This window comes from Eutrigla gurnardus, assembly GCF_963514095.1.
Source record: "Eutrigla gurnardus genome assembly, chromosome: 22".
Taxonomy (NCBI): Eukaryota; Metazoa; Chordata; class Actinopteri; order Perciformes; family Triglidae; genus Eutrigla; species Eutrigla gurnardus.
In genome coordinates this window covers 5,701,301-5,729,127 of record NC_139933.1, presented here as the reverse complement: position 1 = coordinate 5,729,127, position 27,827 = coordinate 5,701,301, and the positions used below count along the sequence as shown (strand labels likewise).

Here is a 27,827-nt window from a genome sequence, read left to right as displayed (position 1 = left end):
CTTCCGCCCGCGCGCTGGACACAGCGGATTATTGGACCTCTAACTTCGGCTTCCCACAAGGCGCAGCATTCATTAGATACACGAGGAGCAGCGGGTTTCTTTACCTATGACTGTGGATGAGGACATGGCGGGGTTCATCCCTCAGAAGGAGATCGTGTATAACGGCCTGCTGCCGTACTCCGACCGGATGGAGCGCGAGGCCACGGAGCTGCTGGCGGAGATCAAGGCGAACCTGTCCAGGGCCGTCCTGCTCCGGGAGCTGTGGCCCGGGGTCGCCTTCTGGTCCAGGAAACTCTTCTCGTAAGTGTTGTCCTCCTGATACAAGCACCATTAACAGCAAGTTAAACGTCACTCATAATAATAATAACATTTTCTATATAGCAGATTATTTAGACTCTAAGGTATCGGTGTGCTGCCTATGATTTTTATCGTGGATCGGGATAAAAAGAAAAACAAATTTAAATCATCGGGATAATCGTAAATATCGTGACTTGAAAAAGCTGTCAGCTCGCTGTTGTGGTTGAGAAGTGAAAATTAGACCCTGAATTTAAAACTACAGATTGCAAAAATACATAAAGTAAAAGTGATCTTATCTGTGATGCAATAAACATGTTTGATAATTATCGGGATCATATCGTGAATCGCAATTATTTTGGCCAGAATCATCGTGACATCCCATTTTGACATGTTTATTGGATCAGCTTCACAAATCATCAGAGTTGCATTCAGTCCTGTTGTTTTTTTAATGGCCTATGAGAGATGATGGTGTGGTATGACCAGAAGTTAGACTGGTCCCAGTGTGATGTTGCACCATGAAGGATAAATTATCTAATGCCTGGACATACCAATAATAAAATGCAGGTTAGTAAATGTTATAAATAAGGGTTTGCATTCACTAAAAACACTTAAAACTGTAAGATCCGGCTATTGCATTTAAAACCTTGATTTAGCTTAATTTAATATTCGTTTAAACTCACTAATAAAATTTGTGTTTCAATGCAATTTGTTAGTCTGGTTTGATTGCCATTCTTCAGTTAAACTGGCTTGCTTGTATAGTTTCTGCACACATTGAGCAAAGAGGAATCAACCTTCTGCCACCCGAATTAACGAGCGTGTCAGCATTTCCTTAAAAAGGCGGCCTCTGCTGTTTTAAATGTTATTTTTAAAACCCAAATATTCAAGTGTATTGCACTTCAAGCAAAAGGGACATGGAGTGCCAAACATGTCAGCATCATAGGAGTTTTTACAGAGAAGGTTGAATTAATCACGCATCTTTAAATAAAGACTGGACTTTGTCCACTTGGCTTTAACTCCGATTCAAGAGGTGAGTCGAGGTTTCATGATGAGACACTGGCGGCGTGTGTTCGTGGGATGTGGGTCAGCTGCAGGAAGCAGGAAGTGATCAGCTGCTGACGCATGGTCCCCTGTCGGACTCCCTCCCTCAGGTTCCTGAAGCTGTACGGCCGCCGGTTCAGCAAAGAGGACCACGTCTTCTTCATCAAGCTGCTCTACGAGTTGGTGACGCTGCCGAACCTGGAGCCTCACATGATGCAGAGCTACGCCAGGCTGCTCATTCAGCTTCTCAAGTGGGTGGACACGAACACACAGGCATACACGAAATGTGCCCTTCGGGATCCTTCAGTGTAATGAGATCAGAGTGAAGCCCGATTAGTAAACATCGCAGGTGGAATACCCATGTCAAGTCGCATGATGTGTTAAAGTGGATTTTTCACTTACCTCTTTGCCATTTGGATTACTGAAGAATAGAAATAGTGAGCATATCGGCGTTACCATGAAGATGACTAATGTGTTAGAGAACCTCTGCAAGGGACTTCTGAAACATGAAAGACGTCGAACAAATTAAAAAGTATGATATTTCCCTCTGAAATGTTGTGCATTAGAAGTATAAAGTTGCATGAAACAGAACTAGATGCCTCTAAATGTGACAGTTCAGAGGTCTCGAAGTTAAAACACACAGTAAGTGAAAAAGACGAGAGCATGTTGGCCCAACAGTTCATTTATTACTCTTTAAGCCCTGACCTACATCATAACTCTCAAATCACCACTGCAGGATATTCTCCCAGTCACATTCATCGCTGCACCATTTGTCTCCAGTTGTTTTCCGTGATTTTCACATCCATCACATAAACAACATCTTAATGTAGGTGTCATTGATCTGAGTGTTTTCCCATTAGATGAAAAGAGAAGGATCTGGGCTAGCTGCATATTAAGTGCCGGGGGTCTCGCAGCCTGAGGGATGAACGTGATACTTAACTTGCAGCGGGTCTCAATTGGCTTCTAGTGTTTTTCCTTTTCGGATTTCGCCATCATTCCCCCCCCCAATTGTCTCTTCTTTCCTTCCAATTTAAAAAAAAAATCTCCCCGATGAAAGTCTGTTCCATAGCCGTTAGTTCAATGAGAGGAGACGACAAGAGGAATGTGAGGCTGTGGAAACTGAGCACAGAGACTCAAACCTTTCTGTGGGGTTTCATTCCTGGAGAAAGAAAGAAGGCAATGTGGAAGTTAAATAAAAATATATAATCTGCTTTGTTTTCAAGCTTATAATAAAAGCACTCAGTTGGCGGCAATTAAAAAGCTTAAAAACGAGTATTGTGACAACAGTAAGTTCACCTTCAGATCCGAGTCGACCCCTGCAGACCTCAGACCAGTTACGATTTAATGAACACAAGGATGCCGCGGCTTCGTGTCTGGAAGGTGGCCGTCATGTCGAGCTGAGTTAGTGACTCATTTTCTCGCTTCCAAAGAACATTATCGTTTTGTCTTTTAAAAAAAAAAACTGTTTTAAAAATATCAAAGAATGCCAATGAAGAGCCTTAATAGCAAACAGGCCAGACAGTTGTTAATGGGCTTCTTCCCTCCAAACAGGAAGAAGGAACTGCTGTCGAGGGATGACCTGCAGTTGCCGTGGCGACCGCTTTATGATCTGTACGAGAGGGTCGTCTACTCCAAAACTGAGCACCTCGGACTCATCTGGTTCCCAAAGTATGATGATGTACCTTTACATTGACCTGTTTAAAAAGTTTATCATAAATGTTACCATGTACTTCCTATACATTTGCATGTTTTATACAGTTATTTAAAAAAAAAATGAAGTAAGAATTACATGCCAACCCAACAGGAAACAGGGGGAAACAGTTAGTCTGGCTCCGTCTAAAAGCTGACAAAAAAAGCAATCTGGCTGCCCGTTGTAGCTTCATATTTTGCATGCAGTGTTATCAATATTCACATCTCTCTCTCAGCAAACAGGCGTATATTTCACATATAGGAGAGTAATCGCTCTATTACGATTCTAGTCCAAACCCTTAAACAATAGATAAGCTCTTTCCGATCACGGGGGTGCGTGCCAGGCAGCAGGGCGAAGGCGATCTTGAGACAGTTCAGTGATTTATTGACAAAAATGAAGATTGGAAAAGCTTACAGCCAAGGGTAGAGAGAATCCACAGACAACCAGCATGGGGCAACAGGGTTCAGGTGAGGACGCCAGCAAAACCAACTGGAGACAGGCTGGGGAAAACGGGGGCGGGTACATCTTCTGCAGGGCTGATGAGGGGAAGTGGAAACAGGTGAGCAGGGTCAGGTCACTGGAGACCAGTGGGAAGGTCTGAGGGCATCTGGTGGACAGGTAGAGAATGACAGGGAGCCAGACCACATAGTCCTCATGACAGTTTAGAGATTGGATATGTCAAATAGTCGGTCAATCGATGAGTCGATCCACAGGAAGAAAACTGATCTGGGAGCTGTTTAGTGACCAGATCCATTAAATAATAATAATATTATCAAGCATAGATTCTTCCATTTTTGAAATCCAAATTTCATAATGCTCTCAACCTATAGATGTTTTGGACTTACCCTTTTTTAGAGGTTACCTTTGGTCTGTTTTCTGACATTTTAAAATATAACCAACAGATTGGTATGTATACATATATATAGTAGACTACTTTACAAACATAAACTCACACACCTCGTCTCTCTGCTTGTTTGCAGCTCAGTGGACCACATTTTGAAGGCTTTGATCAAAAGCTGCAGACTGTAAGTCTCATCCTCTGTGATCGTGTAATTTGTGCGGCGGGATAATGCGTCGCTTTGATCTCCAGTTGAGCTGTGTGCTGTAGATCAATGTGTGTATTTGTATCTCCACTCCGTCTCTGCTTGTCTGCATCTATTTATGCTCATGTCTGTCTCTGCTGCATGTGTGTGTGTGTGTGTGTGTTCTTGGTGCATCTCCCAGGTATTTCCCAGCGTCATCCACTAAGGAGATGCTGGATGAGTGGCGCCCCCTGCTGTGCGTGTTCGACATGGTCATGCAGAAGGCCGTCAGCAACATGGAGCTGTTCCTGCCCACCATCATGCCCCCGGAGGAGCACGGCCAGGGCTTCCAGTAAGTGGGCCAGAATCGAGTGGCTCTGTTCAGAAAGTGCAGCTTGCTCTTGGCTGGAGTTAACACAAAGGGTTTATTAAGTTTTCAGACCCCCCCTTTGTTTATTTATAGAGCCATCTCTGCCAGCAGTAGAAAGAAGGAGGATTATGTTGCATTTTTTTCGTCTTTTTTTTGTTTTTCACTCCCGATATGTTGAATCGTAATACTTACTTGATCTTAATCTTAGTATTTTGTTTGGATCGTATCACCGTGTGTCATGTATAAGTACATTCTCAGGCCCTGTAAGCGTTTACACCTGGGAGTTTAAATAAATAATGTTCTTTTTGCGTCAGCGCCCCCCCCCCCCCTCCTTCCTGTTTTTGGTCATAGTTTTGCTGCCTTGGAAAACCTTTGCCCCTCGTCTTCAGTGTGTTTGCTCTTTCGCAAGCTATTCATCTGGATTAAGTGTTGGATTCACCCGTGGTTTCCGTACAGTTTCCACAATACATCATCTTTAATACTCTATTTCTCCCTCTCAGTTCTGGTCTCTCAGCTCCAGAATCGACGGGGGAGGGAGGGAGGGAGGGAGGGAGGGAGGGAGGGAGTTCATATTTTTGGGGAATTAGAGATAGATGAGGGGGAATTCAACTTTAGCTCTGTGTGTCTGTGTGTGTGTGTGTGTGTGTGTGTGTGTGTGTGTGTGTGTCAGTGCCTGTGAATATAATGGTGTTGTTTTGGATGTGTGTGTGTTTTTCAGGCTGTGGTTTGATGAATTAATGAATCTCTGGATGTCAGTGCAAAATCAGCCAAGCTGGGAAGGGGTGAGACACTCACACACACACACACACACGCACACAAACACACACACACAAACACACACACACACACACACACAATTTCATAATTATTTGACCCCTTGTTTACTGTCTTTAAAGTTAAAGCAAAGTTAAAATGTAGTTCAAATCAATGAAAACCTCATCTCACACATTTCTGTAGAAACAGCAAGTGGTGGGCTTTTTTGAAAAAAAAAAGATTTTAAATGACTGAGCAATGAATCACGTCGCTTTCCAGCTTTCTAAAAATGGAAACGGTAATTTGGAATGACACATATTTCCTGACGACGATGATTGAAATGTTGTTGAAGCATCGGCGGTTTCCACTTGGCACGCTAGATAAGACTTTCCGATTGTGCCTCCTCCCTGCTTTCATGCGGCCTACTTCCTCCTCTTTTTGAACATCTCCCCCCCCTCCTCAAAGCAGCTATATTTAATTCTTTGAATGACGACCTTCACTTCTGGGAATGTGTTTGTCTCGCAGCACCTGGTGAACCTGTTCGCCCGCCTCGCCAACGATGACATCGGCTACGTGGACTGGACCCCTTATATTCCCACGGTGAGTCATTAGAAGCAGCAGCAGACCCGTTGATGTATTTCATTGGGGGAGTGCTGATACTGTGTGTGTGTGTGTGCGTGTGTGTGTGTGTGTGTGTGTAGATCTTCACCAGGATCCTACGCAGCCTGAACCTTCCAGTCGGGGTCAGTCAGATGGTGACGCCGCGCTATCTCACCAACTCCTATGACATCGGACACACGGTGTTGTGGATCACGGCGCTTCTGGTACTTCCTCCGCAAAAGACTCTTTATCACAACTTATAGCAAACATTTCGTCGCTGCTTAACTGGGGTTGTTTGAATCCCTGCAGGGAGGACCGGGAAACCCCGCACAGAAGGAGCTGACCTGCCTCTTCAACAGCATCGCCTCCTTCTACCATCCGTCCAATCACGGCCGCTGGCAGGTGAGCCCCCCCGCTCTCCCTCCATCACGGCGAGTTGTAAGCACATTCTCAGCTGCCGGCTGTCACACTCACACTTTGATTTACAACCCGTCACTCAGGGCTCGCCTGGCCCGCTCACTAACAACGCCATAATGAAATGCACAACTGCCGGCGAGAAAGGAGCGATATCACAGATCTGTTTACGACAGACTGAGCAAATGTGTCTCTGGGTGATAATGCTAATGTTGAGTGTGTGTGTGTGTGCGTGTGTGTGTGTGTGTGTGTGTGTGTGTGTGTGTGTGTGTGTGTGTGTGTGTGTGTGTGTGCGTGCGTGTGCGTGCAGGCCCGACTGATGCGGGTGCTTCAGCGGCTCCCGGCGAGCGTCGTGCGCCGCGTGCACCGGGAACGGCACGCCGTCCCCAGCTGGATCACGCTGGTTCCCGAGTGTCAGAGGCTGACTGATGAAGACCTGCAGGAGTTCACACGCAGCCTCACCGGCGCCGCCCTGCTGGCCATGTTCAGGTATTGCAACAAGGGTAACATGACATGGCACCATACGCCTTTTTTTAATTATTTAACCTTATTATGAACAGTTACGACAAATACAGCAGTTTGTGATTTATTTATAGAGCAAAGACATACAAAGCGGTTAGGAGATAAAAACAAATATTAATTCAACATAGCGGGAAAATGATTAGTGAAAATGTAAAATCACAATAATAGAATCAAACAGCAGAGAGAGATTAAGAGAACACCAACAATAAAAAGAAGCCGGTCTGTAAAAATAGGTTGTAAGATGACATTTGGAGAAAAGAAAAAAGACCTTGTGCTACAGTGAGTGGGAAGGCCGATATTAAGTTTTTCTACTCAGGCAGGAATAGACACAATAGGTGTCATTGTGGAGGAAGGTGTGAGAGTGAGTGTTGCACCGTCATCGCCGGTGGTTAATCCACTTTTAATGTTATTTATCCAGAAAATCCAGAATTCTTTTAGATAGAATTTAATACCTCACAGTTGGTTTCACCTTTACTGCATATAAAAGTCATGTTAACAGCATTTTTATGACTTTATTTTGCCGTGTAGGTAGAAGGTGCTTCGTCTTGTGGTTTAAACTTTAAACAGTGCTTATAAGGGAGACGTCTTAAAGTGCCTTTACCTTTCAGCGCTTTTTTTTTTTTGTGGCAGTTTTAACCTACCAGTCATCATATCAGTGCTCACTGGGTTGTTGCCATGTAAACAACCGTTTGAATCAGTGTCAGACAGTCGTCTTAAATCCGAACCCTGCTGTGTCTCACTGGCAAGGCCTCAGCAACAACAAGCCTAATCTGGACAGACAGGTCATCTGTGATTATCTACCTGCGTGTGTGTGTGTGTGTGTGTGTGTGTGTGACGCTGGTGCTGTATGTCCATCTGCCCCCTCGCGTTGTCGTGCAGTAAAACCGGCAGTACGGATGCAGCCTACGCTCTCCAGAACCTGGCTCTCCTCACACCAGAACTCGTCATTCCACCGGTACTTGAGAAGTGAGTATATGTGAAACTCAATCTCCAAATATCAAAGTGTGCCCACTTCCTCTCATTCTGCCATCCTCCTCCTCCTCCTCCTCGTGTGATGCAGGACCTACGCGGCGATGGAGACGCTGACGGAGCCGCACACCCTCACCGCCACCCTCAGCTGCATGATCGGCATGGCTCGCAGCCTGGTGTCCCCGAACGACCATTACCCAGAGGGCCGCGGTCACGTGCTCCCGCTGCTCATGGGCTCCCTGCCGGGCGTGGACCCCAACGACTTCAGCAAGTGCATGGTGAGTAATGGATGCGATGATCAGTAACGAAGAAGAATGGTAAGACAAGTAGACAATGCAGCCCTCGCTGATTAAATTCCCCGCTCGTCGTCCTCGTGGCCCCGTCCCATTAATAATTCCTGAAAGTGGAATGAATATCTCAGTTTGAAGAACTCGCAATTACCGAGGCTCAGTTTCTGCCTGGATTGTAATAACGGATCGGTTTCCTTTCTTGGTTGTGCCGCGTTAATCTCATCACGCCAGAATGAATTGATAACATTTGAAAAAAAGTCGCTCCCGCCGACATCTGGTCGGTTATTTAACTTGGACCTCGATCACGTCGGATTATGTGAATTGATCTGTTTCCCCCCCTCCCTCCCCGTTGTGCGGCTCAGATAACGTTCCAGTTCATCGCCACCTTCACCACGCTGGTGCCTTTGGTGGACTGTTCGTCTGCTCCTTCTCAGCACAGCGAACTCACAGAGGTAACACACATGACATCCGCCACGTGTTGAGCAAAAGCAAGAGGCAATCATTGAAAGACCTTTCCCCTTATTCAAGGACATCTTTGCATTTTTGAGTCACCACCTTCATAAATACTTCTTCTTGCTCTTTTGTACATATGTCACACCTTTAGCATTTAGTTTTTAGGATATATTTTCATTCTTTATCGTATTTTCTATTCGAGGTCAAAGGAAACTACATTCCTACTGTGTGTGTGTGTGTGTGTGTGTGTGTGTGTGTGTGTGTTCGTGTGTGTGTGTGTGTGTGTGTGTGTGTGTGTGTGTGTGTGTGTGTGTGTGTGTGTGTGTGTGTGTGAATATGCAGCTGGTTAACTTAGCTTAGCACGAAGAAGAGAAAACGGGGATGCAGCTAGCGTGTTTCCCAAAACCGTGAACTGAAATGACAAAAAATTCCACTAACTATTCATTTCTATCCCCTCAGATTGAGAAAAATCTGTGTTTTGCGTCGGCTGAGTTTGAAGACTTCGTTCTCCAGTTTCTGGACAGGTAAGAGACAAATGAACAAGTCAAACTGTCACTTAGTAAAGCCTCTTTGTCAACGCCGAGTATGAATGTATCTCTTCCTGTTTGAAAGGCTCCGGTCTGCATCACTCGCTCTGCTGCCCCCCCCTTTCCTTTCCCCATAACGCCTTTTGACATTTTCATCACTGACAAGTGCTCATGCATGTGTGTGTGTGTGTGTGTGTGTGTGTGTGCAGGTGTTTTGCTCTGATAGACAGCAGCACCCTCGAACAGACGAGGGATGAGATGGAGACGGATACGCAGACTCAGCTGGAGAGCCTGGTGGAGCTGGGCCTGTCCTCCACCGTTAGCACCATCCTAACACAATGCTCCACAGAAATATACAAGGTAGCACACTCAAGTTTAAATTCATTTATTCAATACTCACTGTACTCGACCCCCGAAACTTCTCTGTTATTATCTCTGTTCCTTTATCTCTGGTTTAAGGCGGGAGAAGGATGATGTCACCAATCAGGATTTATCTGTTATTTGCTTAATCTGATCAAACCACACCCATAAATATGAATATAAATAATAGCCAGAGACGTTTTCAAACTGTGATATTTGCTTATCTTAGTCATTAATATTTCATGTAAAGGCTTTAAAGGTGTCCATTCATAATAGAAATGTAAACATAACCATTACATTTGCACCACATTCATTCGGCTCATTGTGTTGAACACAAAGAATGAAAAGATTAACACCTGCAGTCACTCTCACCTTCTTGTTAAAACAAGAAAACAGATGAATTCAAGCGTATTAATGATTTCCAAACACTCTGCGTTAAACGTTGTCTTTGCGTTAGGTGGCGCTGCTGAAGGTGTTTAACTTTGCCACCGCCAACATCTTCGAGACGTGCGTGTCGGGCCGCATGGTGGCCGACATGTGCAGAGCTGCAGCCAAGGTGTGTTTCCTCTCGGCTTTGAGTTGAGTTCATATGTTGAACAGACCATATAAGGTCATGCATGATGCAAAATCATTCAACACCTCCACTTACGTGTCATACCGTAGATACATTCTCATTTAAATTAAAATAATGGTTGTTTTACTTCATTTTTGGGAGGAATCACTTCTTACCGGTGTTATTTTCTGCATGCTGCATCTAAATGTGTGTGTGTGTGTGTGTGTGTGTGTGTGTGTTCGCAGTGTCATCCCGCTGAGTCTCTCCGTCTGTTCGTCCCTCACTGCTGCAGCGTCATTTTCCACATTACTGACAGTCAGTACCACACACTGTGTCTCTGTGTGTGTGTGTGTGTGTGTGGTGTGTGTGTGTGTGTGTGTGTGTAGACTAGATACTGTACTGTGTTTGCATGTAGACTGTACAAGGTCTCTCAAGTCTCATTTCATTCACACGTTTGTTCACTGCGAATCTAAACCTGCACGTTTGTTGTTGAAACCAAAACCTTTTTTTCCGGGTTTCTAACGCGTCATCACAGTGAGGATCCCTTTTTAGATTTAGTCTGAAGTCAAGTCAAGCCAATTAGCGGCAATTATTTATTGATTAAACATTTTTCTGCCTAGCGAAAGCAGCGTTTTAGAAGTTGTTAAATGGACGGATGGATGGATTGACTTTTTACTAATTAATTAAATGGAAGAAAAAGTGTTGAAATGGAACATTTATATTTAGAGATTTAAATTGAAACCAGTCAAATGATAGAATAATCAAAGATAGATTATATGACTGTGAGCTGTCATGTTAGCAGCCCTGTGAGGCCATACAGTGCTGAGGGACAGCTATGTTTGGTGCTAAATGCTAACTCTTGTATGCTAATGTGTTCACAATTACACCGCTACCATGTGTTCCCATGTTCACCGTCTCAGTTCAGCGGGCAAACGTTCCACAGTCAGCGCTAAACAAAGCACAGCGGAGGCTGATGGGAAATGTAATTTAAACCTGATGGTGGCTCTAAAAGAGAAGTCAAGGGATCAGCAAAGTTATTACAGTTCATCCTGAGGGGAACATGAATGTCCGTGGAAAGAAATGTCACTGCGATCCGGCCAATAGCTGCGTAGATATTTCTGGAGGCAACGTGGTTACTGACCCGTAGAGCGATGCAGCCGGCGTGACTAAAACCTGAAACGACCCCAAAATTCAGCGAAAGGAGCTCAGTCTGTCGGGGGAGCACTAGAGTGCATTATTCAACCTTATTTGTGTGTATGTGTGTGTGTGTGTGTGTGTGCGTAGACGAGGAGCTGCAGAGTGAAGACGAGCTGGATAAGGAGCTGTTGTGGAATCTCCAGCTGCTCTCCGAGGTGAGACGAGGACCTATCACGTCCCAAAGGGGCTCCGGCGCTCTAAAAAATATGAATCCCCGCTAATTTATTTGATCTCCAATGCGTCTTAAAATGTCATTCCACCTCACGACTAGTGAAGTGATTCGTCTGCTCCGCTTCGATTCGAGGTCCCATCGACTTGTTTCACACAAAAACATCAGAATCAAATGAGACGATTTAAAAAAAAAAAAGAAGAAAAAAGATGTGTTTGTGACATTGTATGCAGGAAGACTTTTTTTGCAGCGTGCACCCTTGTCACGCTCGTAAATATCAAGGAGCTTTGTCGTTAACCAGAACATATTGATACCCTTTCTGTTTTGTTTTATTACCCCTGGGAGCTTAATCCGAGTGGGAGCGAGCCAGATGTCGTGATTTACTGCAGAGCCGCAATATTTAAGACACAACTCTCCGCTGAATCGGCCTGTGTTTGTGTGTGTGTGTGTGTGTGTGTGTTGTTTTCAGGTAACCCGTGTGGATGGCGAACAGCTGTTAAAATACCAGGGGGACCTGGAGCGGATGTTGTGCGTGTGTGTGCGTCTGCGCTGCAAACGGGCGTACACGCTGGCCTGCAGTCTGCTGGAGCACACACTCCGGTCTATGTCCCTCATCTATCCCACTGAGTACCGCAGCACCTCTGGAGGCTTCCATACTGACCTCCCCATACGGGTAAACACACACGCACACACACGCACGAACATCCGCAATGCTGCACAGAGGAAGATTACTTTACCACCATTATTTAATCTTACTAAAGTTCAATCCAGTCCCTCGACTCTTAACTGCATAATTCCAACTGTGGCTTATTTGCTAACCTCCTGGAGTGCAAATTGGCTCTTATCACAGCTATTACAGTATCTAGTCTGGGACAGGAAACATTGAGGGGTTTTTTCGGGAAACACAAAGTGCCACTAGTGCAACCTTTAAAACGGCACTTTCACGCAGTTTAATTAAATGGGATTTTTACAGGTTCAGTAATTGCAATGCAATTTCCATCTCCAGGCAGAGAATTAGAAAGCATTTATCAAGTTGAAATTAAATGGCTACACCGCTAACGCTAATAACGCTCTCTTTCCCCGTCGCCGTCCCTCTCGCTCTCGATTTTGAAGTTTTTTAAAGTTGCCTTGTTGGCACGACGACTAAACATATGTAAATAAGTCATTTAGATACATTTCTGCTGCTAACGTTGATTGAAAAGGGGAATAAATAAGGCGAAAAGAGAGAAAGTGTTGATAACAACTAAATACTCTTTGCACGGACTGTGAACATAAACTAGAAAGATGCCTGAAGGGGTCACGAGTAGGAAGAAAATGATGTTTATTTTTTCTGACTTGTCTCCATTTTCTTCTTGTGAAATACTGAAGACCTCGCCGCTTATGGCTCTTAAAACCACTTAATGGGGGCCGTGCACAACACAACAGCTGAGTCAGATTTAGCTATATAGTTAATTTTGCATCCGAAGCCCCCTGGCGGGAAGATATTAAGAAAAAGGCAATACGGTGCAATACGAACCATTACAATTTTAAAAACAGTACGTCACACATATAGTGTTACCATGGCTACGGCCACTTCTTATAAACAGTATCTTCATCCCAGACTGAGTGAATGTATTGAATTGCTTCTTAAAATGTCTTCTTTCTATGAAGGTCATGTATATAATGCATCATGAACACATTATAATGCATTTATAAGGCTTCATAAAAGTCGTTATAACGTCACTTGTGCATGGAGGTATAAAGCGTTATGAATGCTGAACATTATGTCCACCACTTTTAATACTTTATAAACCTTGTTATAAGGTGTCATGCAGGATTATAAACATTTATATTTATTTATTTTTTTTATCTATTATCATTATTATTTTCATTACTTAGGATAAGCGGAACAAAAAAAAAGGATTTTCATTACTTTGCTTCAACACTTTATATTGTTTGTTCTTTGATTGTTTCTTTTAAAAATGTATTTTATGTATGTACGGTGTCTTTGAGTGACCAGAAAGGCGCCTTTAAATAAAATGTATTATTATTATCATTTTAACAACTTTTATAAAGCCTTATTAATGCATTTTAATGTGTTATAAATGTGCTTATGATGCATTATATACATGACCTTCATAGAAAATGTTACCAAATGTTTTATAGAATGAATGTGTTCGATTCTTCTTTGTAAAAGTTGCATAATCTTGCTTCAAGGCTAAATGCAAGTCTTTTTCAATAACATTTTGTCATGTTTTTGAGTGCATTCGATGTGAAGTTGGTGGTAAAATCAGCTGCGCTCCTCCGCTGCTTTTAAGTACTGACCTCTTGTCACTTCATTTTGTTTTGCTGTTGATTTTGAGGTGTTTTGCCAGCTGGATTCATCTGCTATTCCATCATCAGAAAGTTTGTTGTGGAATTTGTTTTCTTCTCGTCCATCGTGTGATGTCTTTGACATGTGTTTCCAATACCAGTAGACCTGTGGTTTTAAGGCAGACTGGTGGAGCTGGTTTGCTTGCCAGTGGAAACTCTCGTTCTTTGCAACTCCCTAAGAAAACCTCTGTCTCTCTCTCTCTCTCTCTCTCTCTCTCTCCCCGTCTCCAGGACTGGGGCAGAGCTGGAGATGTGGCCGACTTGGGTGTGTGTTGGCACGTACCTGATCAGGAGGAGGTAAACTTTGTTTTCCAGCTGCTGTCCCGCCTCCTGCACCCCGAGCTGCAGCGAATCAAGGGCCACGTCTCTGGAGATCAGCCAATGAGCAGGTGTGCATTTTTTCCCCCTCAGTTTTTCCATGACGGGACGCAATCAGGCACCCGCACAAATAAAACAAAAAGGAACCCGGAGCGTTCGCATTACTGATAAATTACATTCGTCTGCATCCAAAAAAAAAGTGAAACCTGAAGATTAACATCTGTTTCTAATATCTGTCTATCGTTGGAGCCTCACCGAGAGCACACAGGGTTGAAAAGTTGGATTTAGCCGCTCGAATGTGCTCGAGGCGGCGTTATTGACTTGCGGAGTTGAGTTCACAACAGATACTGCTGTGAAAGTGACTGCAACGTGTGGTGCGCTTCACAGGGAGGAGCTGTTGCAGAGTCTTGCTATTGTGCAGCACTGCCTTCTTGGAGCTGGAAGCATGCTGCCCCCTCTGGATGGACCACACGTATCTGACCTGTGAGTCCTACACACACACACACACATACAAAACAAAAACACACATTTTCCTGCAGTCTCCTCACGTTTCACTCCTTTCATTCCTGTTTCTCCTCAGCGTCCCCTCCATGGTGAATCTGGGGGAGATCAAGCTGCATATAGGCGTCGATTACGGTAAGAAAACACACGAGTCGTCACGCTCTCAGTGGGCGGTAAGGGCCGCTCATCACGCATCCCTGTGTCTCACCCCCTCCAGATGATTCACGGGAGAACTACAGAGAGTCCATCTGCCAAACCATGAGAATGCTGCTCCGTGAGTGACGGCTTTAATGCCACCACAGTCCCCCCCTCAGATTCTGATGCACAATTAATTCATATCCGCTTTTATCCAGATCACATCTTGGAGCACTCGGAAGACGACACAAAGTCACTCTTCCTCATCATTAAGGTGATTTTATCTTTCATTCATGCGGCAACATTTGCGATTCTGTCGTCTCACGGCGTCCCTCTTCTGTCCGTCCGACTTACAGATCATCAGTGACCTGATGTTTTTCCGAGGCACTCACAAGAAGGAGTTTGACTCACGTTGGAAAAGCTTCACACTTGTCAAGAAGTCGATGGAAAACAGGGTGAGTTGGGAAAAAGAAGCGCAACGAGGCTGCCGAATGTCGTCACTTTTAGGGGTGATTTCAGCACGTCGCCTTTTCTTTTCCCCCGCAGCTTCACGGGAAAAAGCAGCACATCCGAGCGCTGCTCATCGACCGGGTTCTGCTCCAGCACGAGGTCAGCTCAACAACACAGGGTCACAAATGTCACCGCGCATGCATACGAAGACCTTGGTGGGTTATTTCCTGTTTTCTCTGTCAATAGATGAGGAAGCTGGTGGTCGAGAGCAGTGAATATAAAGTGGTTCATCAGGAGCTGCTCTGTGATCTGCTGCTGCTTTCTACCAGCACTTACAGCCAGGTATTAACCGACACGGAAAATAAACAAGAAATCCTTTAATCAGAACATCTGCTTGTTGCCAGGTTACTGATTGTGTTTACATAAATGTCTCTGGTGAAATAGTCATTCATTGAGGATGCATGTGTGTGTGTGTGTGTGTGTGTGTGTGTGTGTGTGTGTGTCCTTACAGGTACGTAGCAGGGCCCAGCAGGTGCTGATGACCGCGCTGGGAACTTTCAGCTTCTCCTACAGAGACCTGATTCCCCGAATCCTGCAACTGCTCTCACCACAAAACACCACTGGCACACAACAGCAGTTTAAGGTACCACACACACACACACACACACACACACACACGCACATAAAGCATAAACCCATTTCCAACTTGCTCATAATGGTCACTGTCCGTGGTGCTGAACCTGGAAGATGTGTTTGATGGCTACATTGTACTCTCTCTGTACTGGTTACCTGTGGCCTTTGGCGCTGTTTTGAAAGTTTTACTGCTCGCATGGTTGCCCTTTCCTCTCCCTTCACTCCTGATCTTAGCCTGAGTACTCTTTGTTGACTATCCCCGGGGCCACGCTGGAGACAGAGGGTGATAGCATAGGGCACATTTACTGTCAGGGCACCAAAACAAAAGTCTTCAGGAGAAATGGGCAACATCAGTATCTTCTTTTAAAACTCATCTCAAGGCTAACCTCCACGAATTGTTCTTGTAAATGTATTGTGTATTTTGTTTGTTTAAGTTATGTTTTATCTGTTCTTGCCTATGAAGAACTTAAATAAAGGTTCTTATTGCTATTATTAAGCATGATATTATTCTAACTCCACACTGTATTGATGCAGAAATGCTAATGCTAAAGCTAAAGCTTTGTACAGGTCCCGGGAAAAAAGTCAGCATGGAAACAAAGGAGCAGCATTGTTCCTGTATTTAAGTGTTGGCCTATTTAGCATTTTGTAATTCGATTAGCTTGATTGAGCAACAAGAAAAAATATGTTTCTATAATAGAAACCAACAATGAAGAATCTCAATCATTTCAAACGGCCGAGAGCTCGACTGCAACAATCAAAGTTTGGTTCTGTTTACCGGTATATCCTGTCAGTTTATTTATATGCGTTGCTTTTATTTTGGCGGGGCACTGTTTCCTGTAGTGTTTGACAGCCTATCCAATTGCTCCACAGAGGATGTCTTTACCCTGTGTGTGTGTGTGTGTGTGTGTGTGTGTGTGTGTGTGTGTGTGTGTGTGTGTGTGTGTGTGTGTGTGTGTGTGTGTGTGTTTCAGGGTGCTCTGTACTGTCTGCTGGGTCTGCCCACTAGTCTTTGTCTGGCCAGTGTGAGGGACTGGGACTGTGTCGGGGAGTTGTGGCCCGCCCTGGTCCGCTGCGGCCTGTCGCCCTCCATGACCCTGGTGACCCCGTCCATCGGTGGCCTGCTGGACGACATCACCGACCGGATCCACCGCCAGCACGACACCATAGGGATCTACTTCACTGTGAGCATTAACATGTTCGTTCACATTCAACACACTACCTGACCATCTGATCCGGTTTTAAATCCCCCACCACACCCTTTTTTTCCCTCTCTTCCACGTCTAGGTGTCTGAGGCATGTGTGGAGATAGCCAATCACATCACACAGTCTGAAAACCCCACGCCTTGTTTAGAGACACCGACCATAGAGGAGCTAAAAGAGGGACTTCAGCGTCAGCGAATCAGAAACGTGGTCGCTGCAAGGTCGTTTTTACATGCATTCGGTTTCAATGCAGTTTTTCTTAAGGTTACACTGTAACTACATTATTTGCAGTAGAAGAAGCACTACTTACTAACTTTGTCTTCCGTGCAGGAAATATGAGAAGCTGGTCAATGATCTCTTGGACTGCCTTGAAGACAGTAACCTGTAGGTTGACGAACAATCAGTAGCAGTACATGTACTAATACATATATATATATATATATATATATATATATATATATATATATATATATATATATGTATATATACAGATGTGCAGATGTGCTTGTCTGCTTCGTGTTTCAGGCCCTGGAAGTTTGAGCACATGGCCGCGGACTTGCTGTCTCTCCAGCTGAGGGACGACCACCCCCTCCCCCCCGACGCCGTCCTGTACTTCACACAGGGCCTCACACACGACTCCATCAGCATACGCAAGGTCCGCAGCTGTGTGTGTGTGTGTGTGTGTGTCCTCTGTCTGTTCGTGTGGATGAAAGCTAAACAGTTTATTGTGAGGAAAAGCTTTTTCTTTTTCTTTTTTTCATTTTGCTCATTACATTTCTAGCATACGAGAAATCGACACGCTTGTCACTTTCCTTTGAATTTCACGAAGAGAAAGAAAGGTTTAAAAAGTTTTAATCTCGAGCTGTCACTCCCGACTACATTTTATTGATTTTTCTTCCAGCTGTGAGTAGAGCCTCTGTTTTCCTTTGTGCATGGCGTTGTGGGACAATAGTGTCAATCACAACACATTCAACAAGTTTTTTTTATTATTTTAAGTATATTGGCTTTTTGGGTAACTACATTATCAAGTCACCACAGAGGCCTGTGTAAAGCTGGAGTAGCTAAGATTAAAAAATTAACGATTAATTGTAGCAGCAATAATGTAAAACTGAGCCAGCTCACTATAACTAGTAGGACAAATACCAGACAGCACCTTTATTACCAGGAGCTGCTGTGTTTGGGAGTGGCTCTACTCGACTACTCTGTAATCCTTGTTTCTCATGTCTCAGCTGGCGATCTCAGTAGTGGCCGGCATCCTGAAACAGCAAAAAAGACCAAGAAAGAAAGTGTCTGTGAAGCCGTCAGATATCAGTGAGTATAAATACACGACAACGATCATAAACGGTATACAATTTGTTATGTTTTTTTGTAGGAAAATGCCATTTTTAGCTATAAATATTCTCCCAATCAAGCAATTCCAGCATTAGCAGCTCATTAAAATGAAATAATTCATCATGACTAACTGTGCGGTCATTTCCCGTTGAGTGAGCAGTAAGACCAGAGCATGAATCTGGATTTGCTCTCTATTTAAAGATGAATGGTTTTAGATTAGAAAATCCCTCCTACTCATTTTTTTTCATCGTACAAACGGCGGCCGGTCACCCCGAACACACACACACACACACACACACACACACACACACACACACACACACGAGTTAGTGTGTGTTCGTGACTTTAATCTGTGTGTTCAGGTGGAGTTGAGGATCCGGAGGGTGTGTGCGTGGGGGATCGCGAGGGGAACCGCTGGCTGCAGTACAACGGCAACGACCGGCCTCTGAGCGAGGAGCAGTGGGATACCCAGCTGTATGTGGAGAAAACACACTGGGGCTACTACTCGTGGCCGAGGTAATGAGAACGCAGAGCGTTTAGGTGGTGGATTTAGAAACTGGAAGGCTGATTAACTACTCGGTTGGGTGGAGCTAAATAGCTGATTGTCTTAACTGCCTGGCTGAACGGCTTCCTGGTTAACTTTATGTCCGACTAACTGCTGGATGACTGATCCGGGTGGCTGGATGACTAGCAGGGCGGTGAGCTGACTTCCTGTCACGGCCTGGCCTAGTTTAGGCTCGATGAACGACTCGCTGCCTGGCCCAGATAGCAGAATTGATGTATGGATGGAAGCGCTGGCTGGCGTGCTGACTAACTGACTTTGTAATCGTTCCATTCATCCTCGCCGCTTATTCGAAAGACCGCGTGTGTCGATCCATAATTTTTTGTCAGTTTGTTGTTATCTCTAAATCACAGCGGCCGCCTTCTTTGTCTCCCGCTCCTTTCAGAGAAATGATGATCCATGCAGCTTCTGAAAGGCCAAAAGACGACCTGTCGTACGAAGAGATGAGCGAGGTGCTCATACCTCACACCTCACACACAAAAGAAAAAACCCTCTGATGCCTCAGTTATATGACTATTATTACATCATGTGTGTTTGTGTGTCACTCAGGGTGAGAAGATCATCTTTGAGTATTTCTCGGACCCGGAGTTCGTCGAGCAGCTCGTCGGGTTTCTCTCTCTGGAGGATCGGAAAGGAAACGACAGCTTCAATCCCAGACGCTACTGTCTCTTTAAGGTGCAATTTAAACCCGACCTCAATCGATCCGCCAGACCCCGATGCAAAGAAGTGACGCGGCATAACCGCCGCTAGCCAAGGGCTGAATTAAACCCAGCAGAGTTGGGAATCTCTGATTCATTGTCCCCCCCCCCCCCCCCCCCCCCCCCATCAGACAGCTGACACTTTTTAACTCGCGACGGTAATCCGTCTTTCTGTGGTTCGTCCGCATCGGAGCAAAAAAACCTCACGCCTCACCTTTGATTGACAGGGGCTGTTTTGTAACTATGGCAACGTGTTCCTGCCGTTACTGTGGCCTCACCTGGAGCAGCTTGCCAGCGACCCCCATGAGAGCTCCCAGCGCTGCGTGTGTGAGATTACTGCAGGACTAATCAGAGGCAGCAAACTCTGGACTTTCAGCAAGGTACCGGAGACACACACACACACACACATATACACACACCCAGAGACAAACACACACACACACTGTTCGATTTTTGATAAGAAAAGTCAATATTAATAAAAAACTTTCATTACTGTGTGTATGTGTGTGTTCAGGTGGACGGGCTATGGCAGCTGTTGTGCCCTTTGATCAGGACGGCATTAAACAACATCACCGTGGAAACCTACACAGACTGGGGCACCTGCATCGCCACTGCCTGTGTGAGTTGCTCGCATGCATACAAATACACCGCACCGTGAGCTTAGCCGTCTCTGGTGAGCAAAACCACGGGAATATGAGCGTGCAGTACCTCAGCCGATGCACAGATATATTGCCCACTATTAAATTCCCACAAAAATAAGCCTGTTTTTATTTTTTTTAATTCCCAACAGGAGGGCCGGGACCCCAGGAAACTCCACTGGCTGTTTGAGCTGCTGATGGAGAGCCCGCTGAGCGGCGAGGGCGGCTCATTCAGGGACGCCAGGTACGCGTGAATAACACAAAGTGTGTGTGTTTATGTCATCTACGGTATTCCTGATGTCTCTGATTCCAGGCTGCAGTAGTAACCTGAGCTGATGTATGCTGAGCTGACGTTGCTGCAATAACACAATAACCCTCCATCCATCCCCCCCCCCACTCTGTCTCTGTCAGTTTGCTGTATGTGCTTCAGGGAGGTCTGGCCCAGCAGCAGTGGAGGGTTTCTGAACTGCTGCACCGGCTGCTGAATTACCTGGAGCCCAAACTCACCCAGGTGTATAAGAACGTCAGGGAGCGCATTGGAAGGTAGGGAATTAACTTGGCGTTATCTCTCCTGGGTTACGTAATGGTGGTTAAATAGGTCAATCTAATTAGTTTGTGTGGACTGTTTGGGCTGTTGAATTCTAAGCCTCAACTGCTCCCGTTCTGTTTTTGTTTCCTCATTTTACCCCCTTGCTCCACCTCTCTCTCTCTCTCGCTCCACCTCTCTCTCCAGTGTCCTGACCTACATCTTCATGATAGACGTGGCCCTGCCCCACACCCGGCCCACCTCCTCCCCCCACGTGGCAGAGTTCCTCACTCGGGTCCTGGAGCGGCTCAAGCCCCTCACGTCGGAGCCGGAGATCCACAACCACGTCCACGAGGAGAACACCCAGGAGACGGACGAGCGCACCCAGGCTGTCAAGCTGCTCAAGACGGGTCAGAATGTGGATGCAAGCATGTAATCTGTGTGGTGGACACGGTGTGGTCGGTGACTGTGGGGAAAAATGTTCCACCTGCTAAATCTACTTCAAAGGGTAGTGAAATGTAGAAGAGGAGGGTGTGTTTATGTTTTTTTGGCCACATTCATACTATATTATATTATTGCTTTGTTTGTCCTGTCAGGTAAAATCTCCAATAGCAGTTAAATAAATGAAGTCCACATTGATTTTCAGCTAATTTTCTTTTATTATTATTTTTTATTGAAAGGTCAATTCCCCCAGATTATAAAAACATATTTATTTTATATAACTTACCTTTACTTCTAAGTTTTGGATGTAATTGAGGTGGCTTTTCATTGAATTATTATATTTTTATTCACTATTTCTATTGTACAGCAAAATCTGCATTTAAAAAAAAAACTGGGCACATAAAATCTAAATTATCTGCATTCTTAAATATCACTAGAGGTGCTTAACAAAAAAAAATAATTAAATATTTTCCACCAGATGTTCATTCTGGCAGTGTTTAAACTAAAATGAACACAAAAATAATCTATGCCAAAGTTAACAAAAATAAATATAATGTGAAAACTGTCATAATTATAGCATTTTCTAGACTTTATTTATTTATTTTTATTTTGCCAATCGAGGCCAAGAATGTGTGCTTTTAAAACATAGAAAAACATTTTAAAAATAAAATTCTTAACAGTTTTGGAGCAGGTATTTCATCGTGGATCAAGATTTGCTATCGACCGAATTTAGATCTCATTTCCCGTCTCACGTTGTTGCTCTTGTTTCCGTCACGCCCCTAATCTCCATTATGCAGCTAAATATCTGGTTATGAAATTATCCAAATCATTAGCTACGAGATCATGATAGATTGTGTTTTATTGCCAGAGCAATGCGGTAAGGTCACAGCGCCAAGTCTGTTGTTTTTTATTATTTGGCAGCAAACCAAAATCTACTCTGTGTGTGCGTGCGTGTGTGTGTGTGTGTGTGTGTGTGTGTGTGTGCGATTTGCAGTGTTGAAATGGTTGATGGCGAGCGCAGGGAGAACCTTTACCACTCCTGTTCAGCAGCAACTAGAGCTCCTGCCTATTCTTTTTAAGGTACAAACACACACAAACACACACACACAGGTCCCAGTGCAGCATTATTACCCACTCAATCTTACTTGCCCATTAAACTCAATTTCTCTCTTCATTTACTCAAAATGGTGCGTGGCTCTGTGTCTTCCTACCTCCCTCCATCTCCCTCTCTCTCCTGTCTCCCTCTCCCCGCAGATAGCCCCGGTGGAGATTGATGAGAGCTATGATGAGATGAAGCAGGATGCTCGCACGTGTCTCTCTCTCATGTCCCAGGGCCTGCTGTATCCCGAGCACATCCCTTTGGTCCTGGCAGCGCTGGAAGAGGTAACATGCACACACGCACAAAGCGCCCACACACTGCCCCACCTGTCTGCTGTCAGTGTTCAGAGCCTAATGCTGCCCAAGGTGTTTGTTAGGACTAAAAACAACCTGTGCTATTTTATTTTATTTTCCGCTTGCCTTTGTGTTCCTGCAAGTTTATGTATGCGAGCGGCACCCCCGTTGAGAAATTCTCAAATATAGCTTGACTATGGCGTCGGCAGTCTCGTGTTTGATGGCAGGCGGCATCAGAAAGCTTTGCAACATTTTTAGGTTTCACCTTGACTTTCACCTTTTTTTTTAATCTTGCTGGAATCTCATGTTTATTATCACTTTAAGGGAAAGGGTGACATTTCTCACAGTGTTAGATGAAATAATGAATACCACACTCTTCATATCTGTCTGCTGAATATGACACTATAAAGAGAGATGCCTAGATTAGCATAAATGCTAAAAAAAGCAATTAGCCTGGTTGTGAGGTTATTTGTCCAATGCTTTATGACCAAACACCTGCAAATATAACATAAGTTGACATGTAGCGACATGTAGCATGTTAGCGTGACTTTGGATTCTTGGCTACCTGTTCCATTCTTTATGGTTGCACATTAGCATTGTCATCGTTGGCACTTTAACACACTGACGTTAGCATTTAGTGCAAAGCACCACTGTGCTAAAGTACAGCCTCAGAGCTGCTAGCATGACTGTAGGCTATTGGCTACATTTTAAACCATTTCCCGTCTTTATGACCGCATGTTAGCATTGTCATTGTTGGCATTTTAGCACACTGACGTTAGCATTTAGCTCAAAGCACCAGTGTGTTCAAGTAGAGCTTCAGAGATGCTAGCGTGACTGTAGGCTATTGGCTACCTTTTTCACCATTTCCAGTCTTTATGACCGCATGTTAGCATTGTCATTGTTGGCCATTTTAGCATACTGAAGTTAGCATTTAGCTCAAAGCGCCACTGTGTTAAAGTACAGCCTCAGAGCTGCTAGCGTGACTGTAGGCTATTGGCTACCTTTTTCACCATTTTCAGTTATGGCTGCATGTTAGCATTGTCATTGTTGGCATTTTAGCACGCTCACGTTAGCATTTAGCTCAACGCACCACTGTGCTAAAGTACAGCCTAAGAGCTGCTAGCATGACTGTAGGCTATTGGCTACCTTTTTCACCATTTCCAGTCTTTATGACCACATGTTAGCAATGCTGTGAGCATTTTAGCACACTGGCGTTAGCATTTAGCTCAAAGCAGCACTGTGCTAAAGTACAGCCTCAGAGGCGGTAGGCTATTGGCTGCCCATTTCCCCTGTTTCCAGCCTTTATGCAGGTATGTTAATGTTGCCATGGCCTCTCACTCTCTTTTTTTCCTTCCTCTCTCCCCTCCGTCTAGATGTCAGGGAGCAGATCGTGGCATGCACGCTTCTCAGTGCTGACCTACCTGCAGATCATGGTTTTCTACAACTTGTTTACCCTGCTCAGTGTGCCTGCAGAGGTGCTCCGCATCCGAAAGCTGGTGATGCAGCTGCTGCTTGATGAACAGCTCGAGGTAATGTATGCGCAGGAAAAGGCAGCAAACGCTGGTTTAAAACAGCCATCGCCCCTCTGCTAGGTATAATTGTCACAGGATTATAAATGGCCACTTATTGTCCCCTAGTTTCGCCTCACTAAATCTTAATCCCTCTTTTTTTGTTCACTCTTATTGCTTTGAAAAAAAACCTTTACCTCTCTGCTCAGCCTTTAATTTATTTTCCTGTGCATTTCTCTTCTTCTGTGGATGTTACAGGAATGTTGATGGAGCAATGAGGCTGTCTTGCACTCCTTTGTAGCTGGTTGTAATTTACGTGATTTAAAAATAACATCAATCTATTGCTCAACATATAATTTGGCAAAGCATTTGTTTTGACTGTTAATCTTTACCAACTGTTAATTATTCGTGCTTATGTATTGAATGCAATAACATCAACTTTTGTACAGGAATATAAAAGTCTCTTCTAATAGCGGGTTGCGTCATCTTTTGCTCTTCTTTAACTTTCCCTTTTTTTTTATTGATTGGGATGTGCAGGTAAAACAAAAAAAAAATCAATAAGCACTAATCTTCACCCGGATTGTCTACCGCACAAAAGCGGTCGCGTCTCTCAATATTTTGTAAACCGTGTAAAGTGTACAGCTGGTGAATGTACATATCATTGTCTATTTCAATGCATCAGCCGTCACTCAGTGCTTATTCATAATTTATGCAAAGTGATGCAGGAAGGCAGTGATGTTCTGCAAGTGAATTTTACCTCAGCTCAACTCAGCATCTATCCCTCCTCCTCCTCCTCTTTCTCCTCCTCTGCTCATCTCTGTTGCTGTGTACCTCCACCCCCCCTCCCCTTTCCCTCCGATCTCCTTGCACGTGCCTCTTTTAATAAATTGTGTATGCATTTCGCGCCCCAAAACTGCCACATGCTTTCCTTTATTTGTCCGCCCTGATCTTCACAAGTCTCTTTTTTTCTTCCTCTCTCCGTGTTGTCCCTCCCTCTATCCCTCCATAACCCCCCCTCCCTCCCCATCCTCCCCCCACCTCCCCCCTGTAGGTGAGGGACATGGCAGGCACCACCCTCAGTGGTTTACTGCAGTGCCAGTTCTTCCCTCTGGACTCTAGTCTGCAGACACAGCTCCAGACGCTGAGTCAGACTCGCCTCCCCAAGGCCAGAGGAGAGCTGGCCTCCACAGGTACACACACACACACACAAACACACACACACACACACACACACACACATTCACGTGCATGTCATAATCATACAGTGAGGCAATTACAGTAATACTTGCCCTATTACCTTTTTCTTATCCAAGGGGAATTTTGAAATTCTAAGGCTCATTTTGACTCCCTATTTGTGTGTGTGTGTGTATGTGTGTGTGTGTGTGTGTGTGTGTTTGCAGATTTAGTACGGCGCCATGCCGGAGTGCTCGGCCTCAGTGCGTGCATCCTGTCGAGCCCCTACGACGTCCCAGACTGGATGCCTCAGATACTGATGGACCTGAGTGACCATCTCAATGACCCACAGCCTATAGAGGTACACACAAACACACACACACTCTCACAAACACACACACTCTCACAAACACCTAACTCAACACAGTGTGAGCCGGAAGAATACAATTTCATTGTCCAATTGAGGAGAAAATTGTGTCTTTGGACTTACTTCAGGCATGAAGAGGACATACAATGTAATCCGTAATGCAGAGTTTGAATAATACATTTCAATGACGGGGAGCCAGCGATGATGATAATTTACTGTTTCTCCCGAAGAAGAAAACACAATGGGATACAGTTAAAGATTCTATTTGCCAGTAGATGAATTACGCAGTCTGTTACAAAAGCTTAGGAAAAGAGTAATCATTCTATGTAAAAATGGTAGAAGTAGCAGATTTTGTGCAGATTAATAAGGATAATATCTTGGTTTCTTCAGGCAGATTGATCGAATGATCTCATCAGTAGTCAAAATCAGTTTTGGTTAGGCCAAAGGCGCCTCCTATTTTCTTCCCTTCCTTAAAATCGAATAATTTTCTTTGAAGGCCATGTGGTAAAAATGAAAGTTCTCGATGTTTAAGTCATGAATAGATCCTCGGTTGTGCTAATCATGCATTTAATTCCCTGCTTTTGTGTCCTTGTTGAACCACAAAATGTTTCCCTCCAAACTTATTTCACTTTTAAATAATTTCTGCAGCGTGTAATTAAATTATTTTACGTGGCATTTTAACATTAATAAATGATTGTTTCCTCGCTGGTTTTTAATTCATGCAAACAAATGCTGTCAACGGGTGTTAGTTTCATTGTGCGTCTCCAGATCAGCAGGTGGCGCGGCCATTTTTTCACCACTCCAGTCAGGAACTATTTGCTTTGCAAGTCATAACTCAGCCTTGTTCTAGTTCTACGGTTTAAACGCTCCCATCGTAAGAAGTGATAGCGGCTGTTGCGAAAGGCTGAGGACCATCAACAACATCCTCTGTATTTCAGGAGTTCACCGCAGACTTTCATGTCCTAATTTTGAGAAACAAACTCGCCACTTTAAAATGTACGTTTTTACTCCAGTGATGTATGATTGTAGTTCTCCGTGGGCAAAAGAGCTCCGCTAAATCTTTGAGGAGGCTAATATACTGTATGCTTTGAATAAAAATGAATTGAAAAAGTCTTGTTAAGTATGTTTCCTAACAAAAGAAACACTTATTGCATCCAGTTCACGAACTGATCATTCAAGAACTTTGATTCATGACTCAACAACGAAATATTCTGGTGCTCAAATCATCAAAAAAGTTGGATTGGCTGTTAAATGTTGATGTGTTTTAATTACTCCCTCCAGTTTCACACCGAAAAGTCCTGCACTCAAACTTGTACTCAAGTAAAAGTAGAGCCTAAATATAGTCAAAGTTAAGTGAATAATTTCTACCATTGAGGTGCGGTTGTTTTTATAAATTATTTGGTAATTGCGTCAATAATCTTGATATACAAAGTAGCTGATAAAGTTAATGTAGTGGAGTAAAAAGTGTGATATTTCCCTCTGAAATGTAGTTTATATCAGTTTGTGGTGTCCCATGTCTGAGCATAGATGTACATATCAACTGATGATCATGTTTGTTCTCCCAAGATGACGGTGAAGAAGACCCTGTCGGAGTTCAGGCGTACTCACCACGATAACTGGCAGGAGCATCGGCAGTGCTTCACCGACGACCAGCTGCTCGTGCTCACGGACCTGCTGGTGTCACCCTGTTACTACGCCTAGAGAGCCGGCTGCCTCACCAGGTCCTCGGCACGCTGACTGACCAGTAGCCCGGGAGACTAACTGCACCTTTTCTTTAAAAAAGTGTTGGGATCCTCCGTGCAGCCTGTCACGATCACGTCTGATATCGTTGCGGTGGCTGAGAGCCCCCTGCAACTGGAACCTCACGTGCCAACGCTGGCCTTCGGTAAACCAGGCAGAAAAGCAACCCTGGATAAAACGGTTTCAGATATTTAAACTTACTTGGTGTGCTTATTTTTGTCTCGCCAAGCAGCTCAGCAGCCCCAAAGGTGGCCACTTTACTATAGAGATAATAATCACCCTTTAGGTGTATCTTTTGTTGTTGTTTAATACATTTGACTGGTTTATCACTGTACTCATTACAGTATTTCCCTCTTCCAATTTTTAAATAACGCAATACAAGAAAAATATATTTGATATAAATATGTAGAATTAATATTTTAAAAAATTACATTAATAGTACCTAATACTTCAAACTCTATTGGTGATAATATACTGTATAATACATACTATTATGTAATGTATATACATGGATATAATACTTATAAATATACATCTATATATTATACAATGCTGTAATATCATTTTATCATATTCCCATACAGCCCACTGTGTTGTATTGTACAGTAGCTCAACGCTGAGAATATTTTCCTGTTAA

The 27,827-nt window shown here is 44.2% G+C and overlaps 1 protein-coding gene across 1 annotated transcript; it reads left to right on the top strand.

The window, feature by feature from the left end:
* Positions 1-27,827, top strand: psme4b (proteasome activator subunit 4b). The gene is made up of 47 exons (XM_084040305.1): positions 1-300; positions 1,446-1,586; positions 2,887-3,003; positions 4,006-4,050; positions 4,250-4,399; positions 5,136-5,199; positions 5,696-5,770; positions 5,872-5,994; positions 6,080-6,172; positions 6,495-6,673; positions 7,586-7,672; positions 7,767-7,953; positions 8,328-8,417; positions 8,878-8,942; positions 9,155-9,305; positions 9,763-9,861; positions 10,104-10,173; positions 11,143-11,210; positions 11,694-11,897; positions 13,808-13,965; positions 14,282-14,377; positions 14,475-14,530; positions 14,613-14,669; positions 14,749-14,804; positions 14,887-14,985; positions 15,077-15,139; positions 15,227-15,322; positions 15,492-15,623; positions 16,585-16,794; positions 16,898-17,034; positions 17,144-17,197; positions 17,339-17,468; positions 18,043-18,124; positions 18,508-18,661; positions 19,093-19,159; positions 19,257-19,382; positions 19,633-19,785; positions 19,920-20,024; positions 20,196-20,287; positions 20,455-20,586; positions 20,777-20,979; positions 22,005-22,090; positions 22,265-22,393; positions 23,776-23,931; positions 24,962-25,100; positions 25,311-25,444; positions 27,017-27,827. Exons 1-47 carry the CDS (start codon positions 107-109, stop codon positions 27,149-27,151), a joined length of 5,439 nt encoding a protein of 1,812 aa, XP_083896431.1. The 5' UTR covers positions 1-106; the 3' UTR covers positions 27,152-27,827.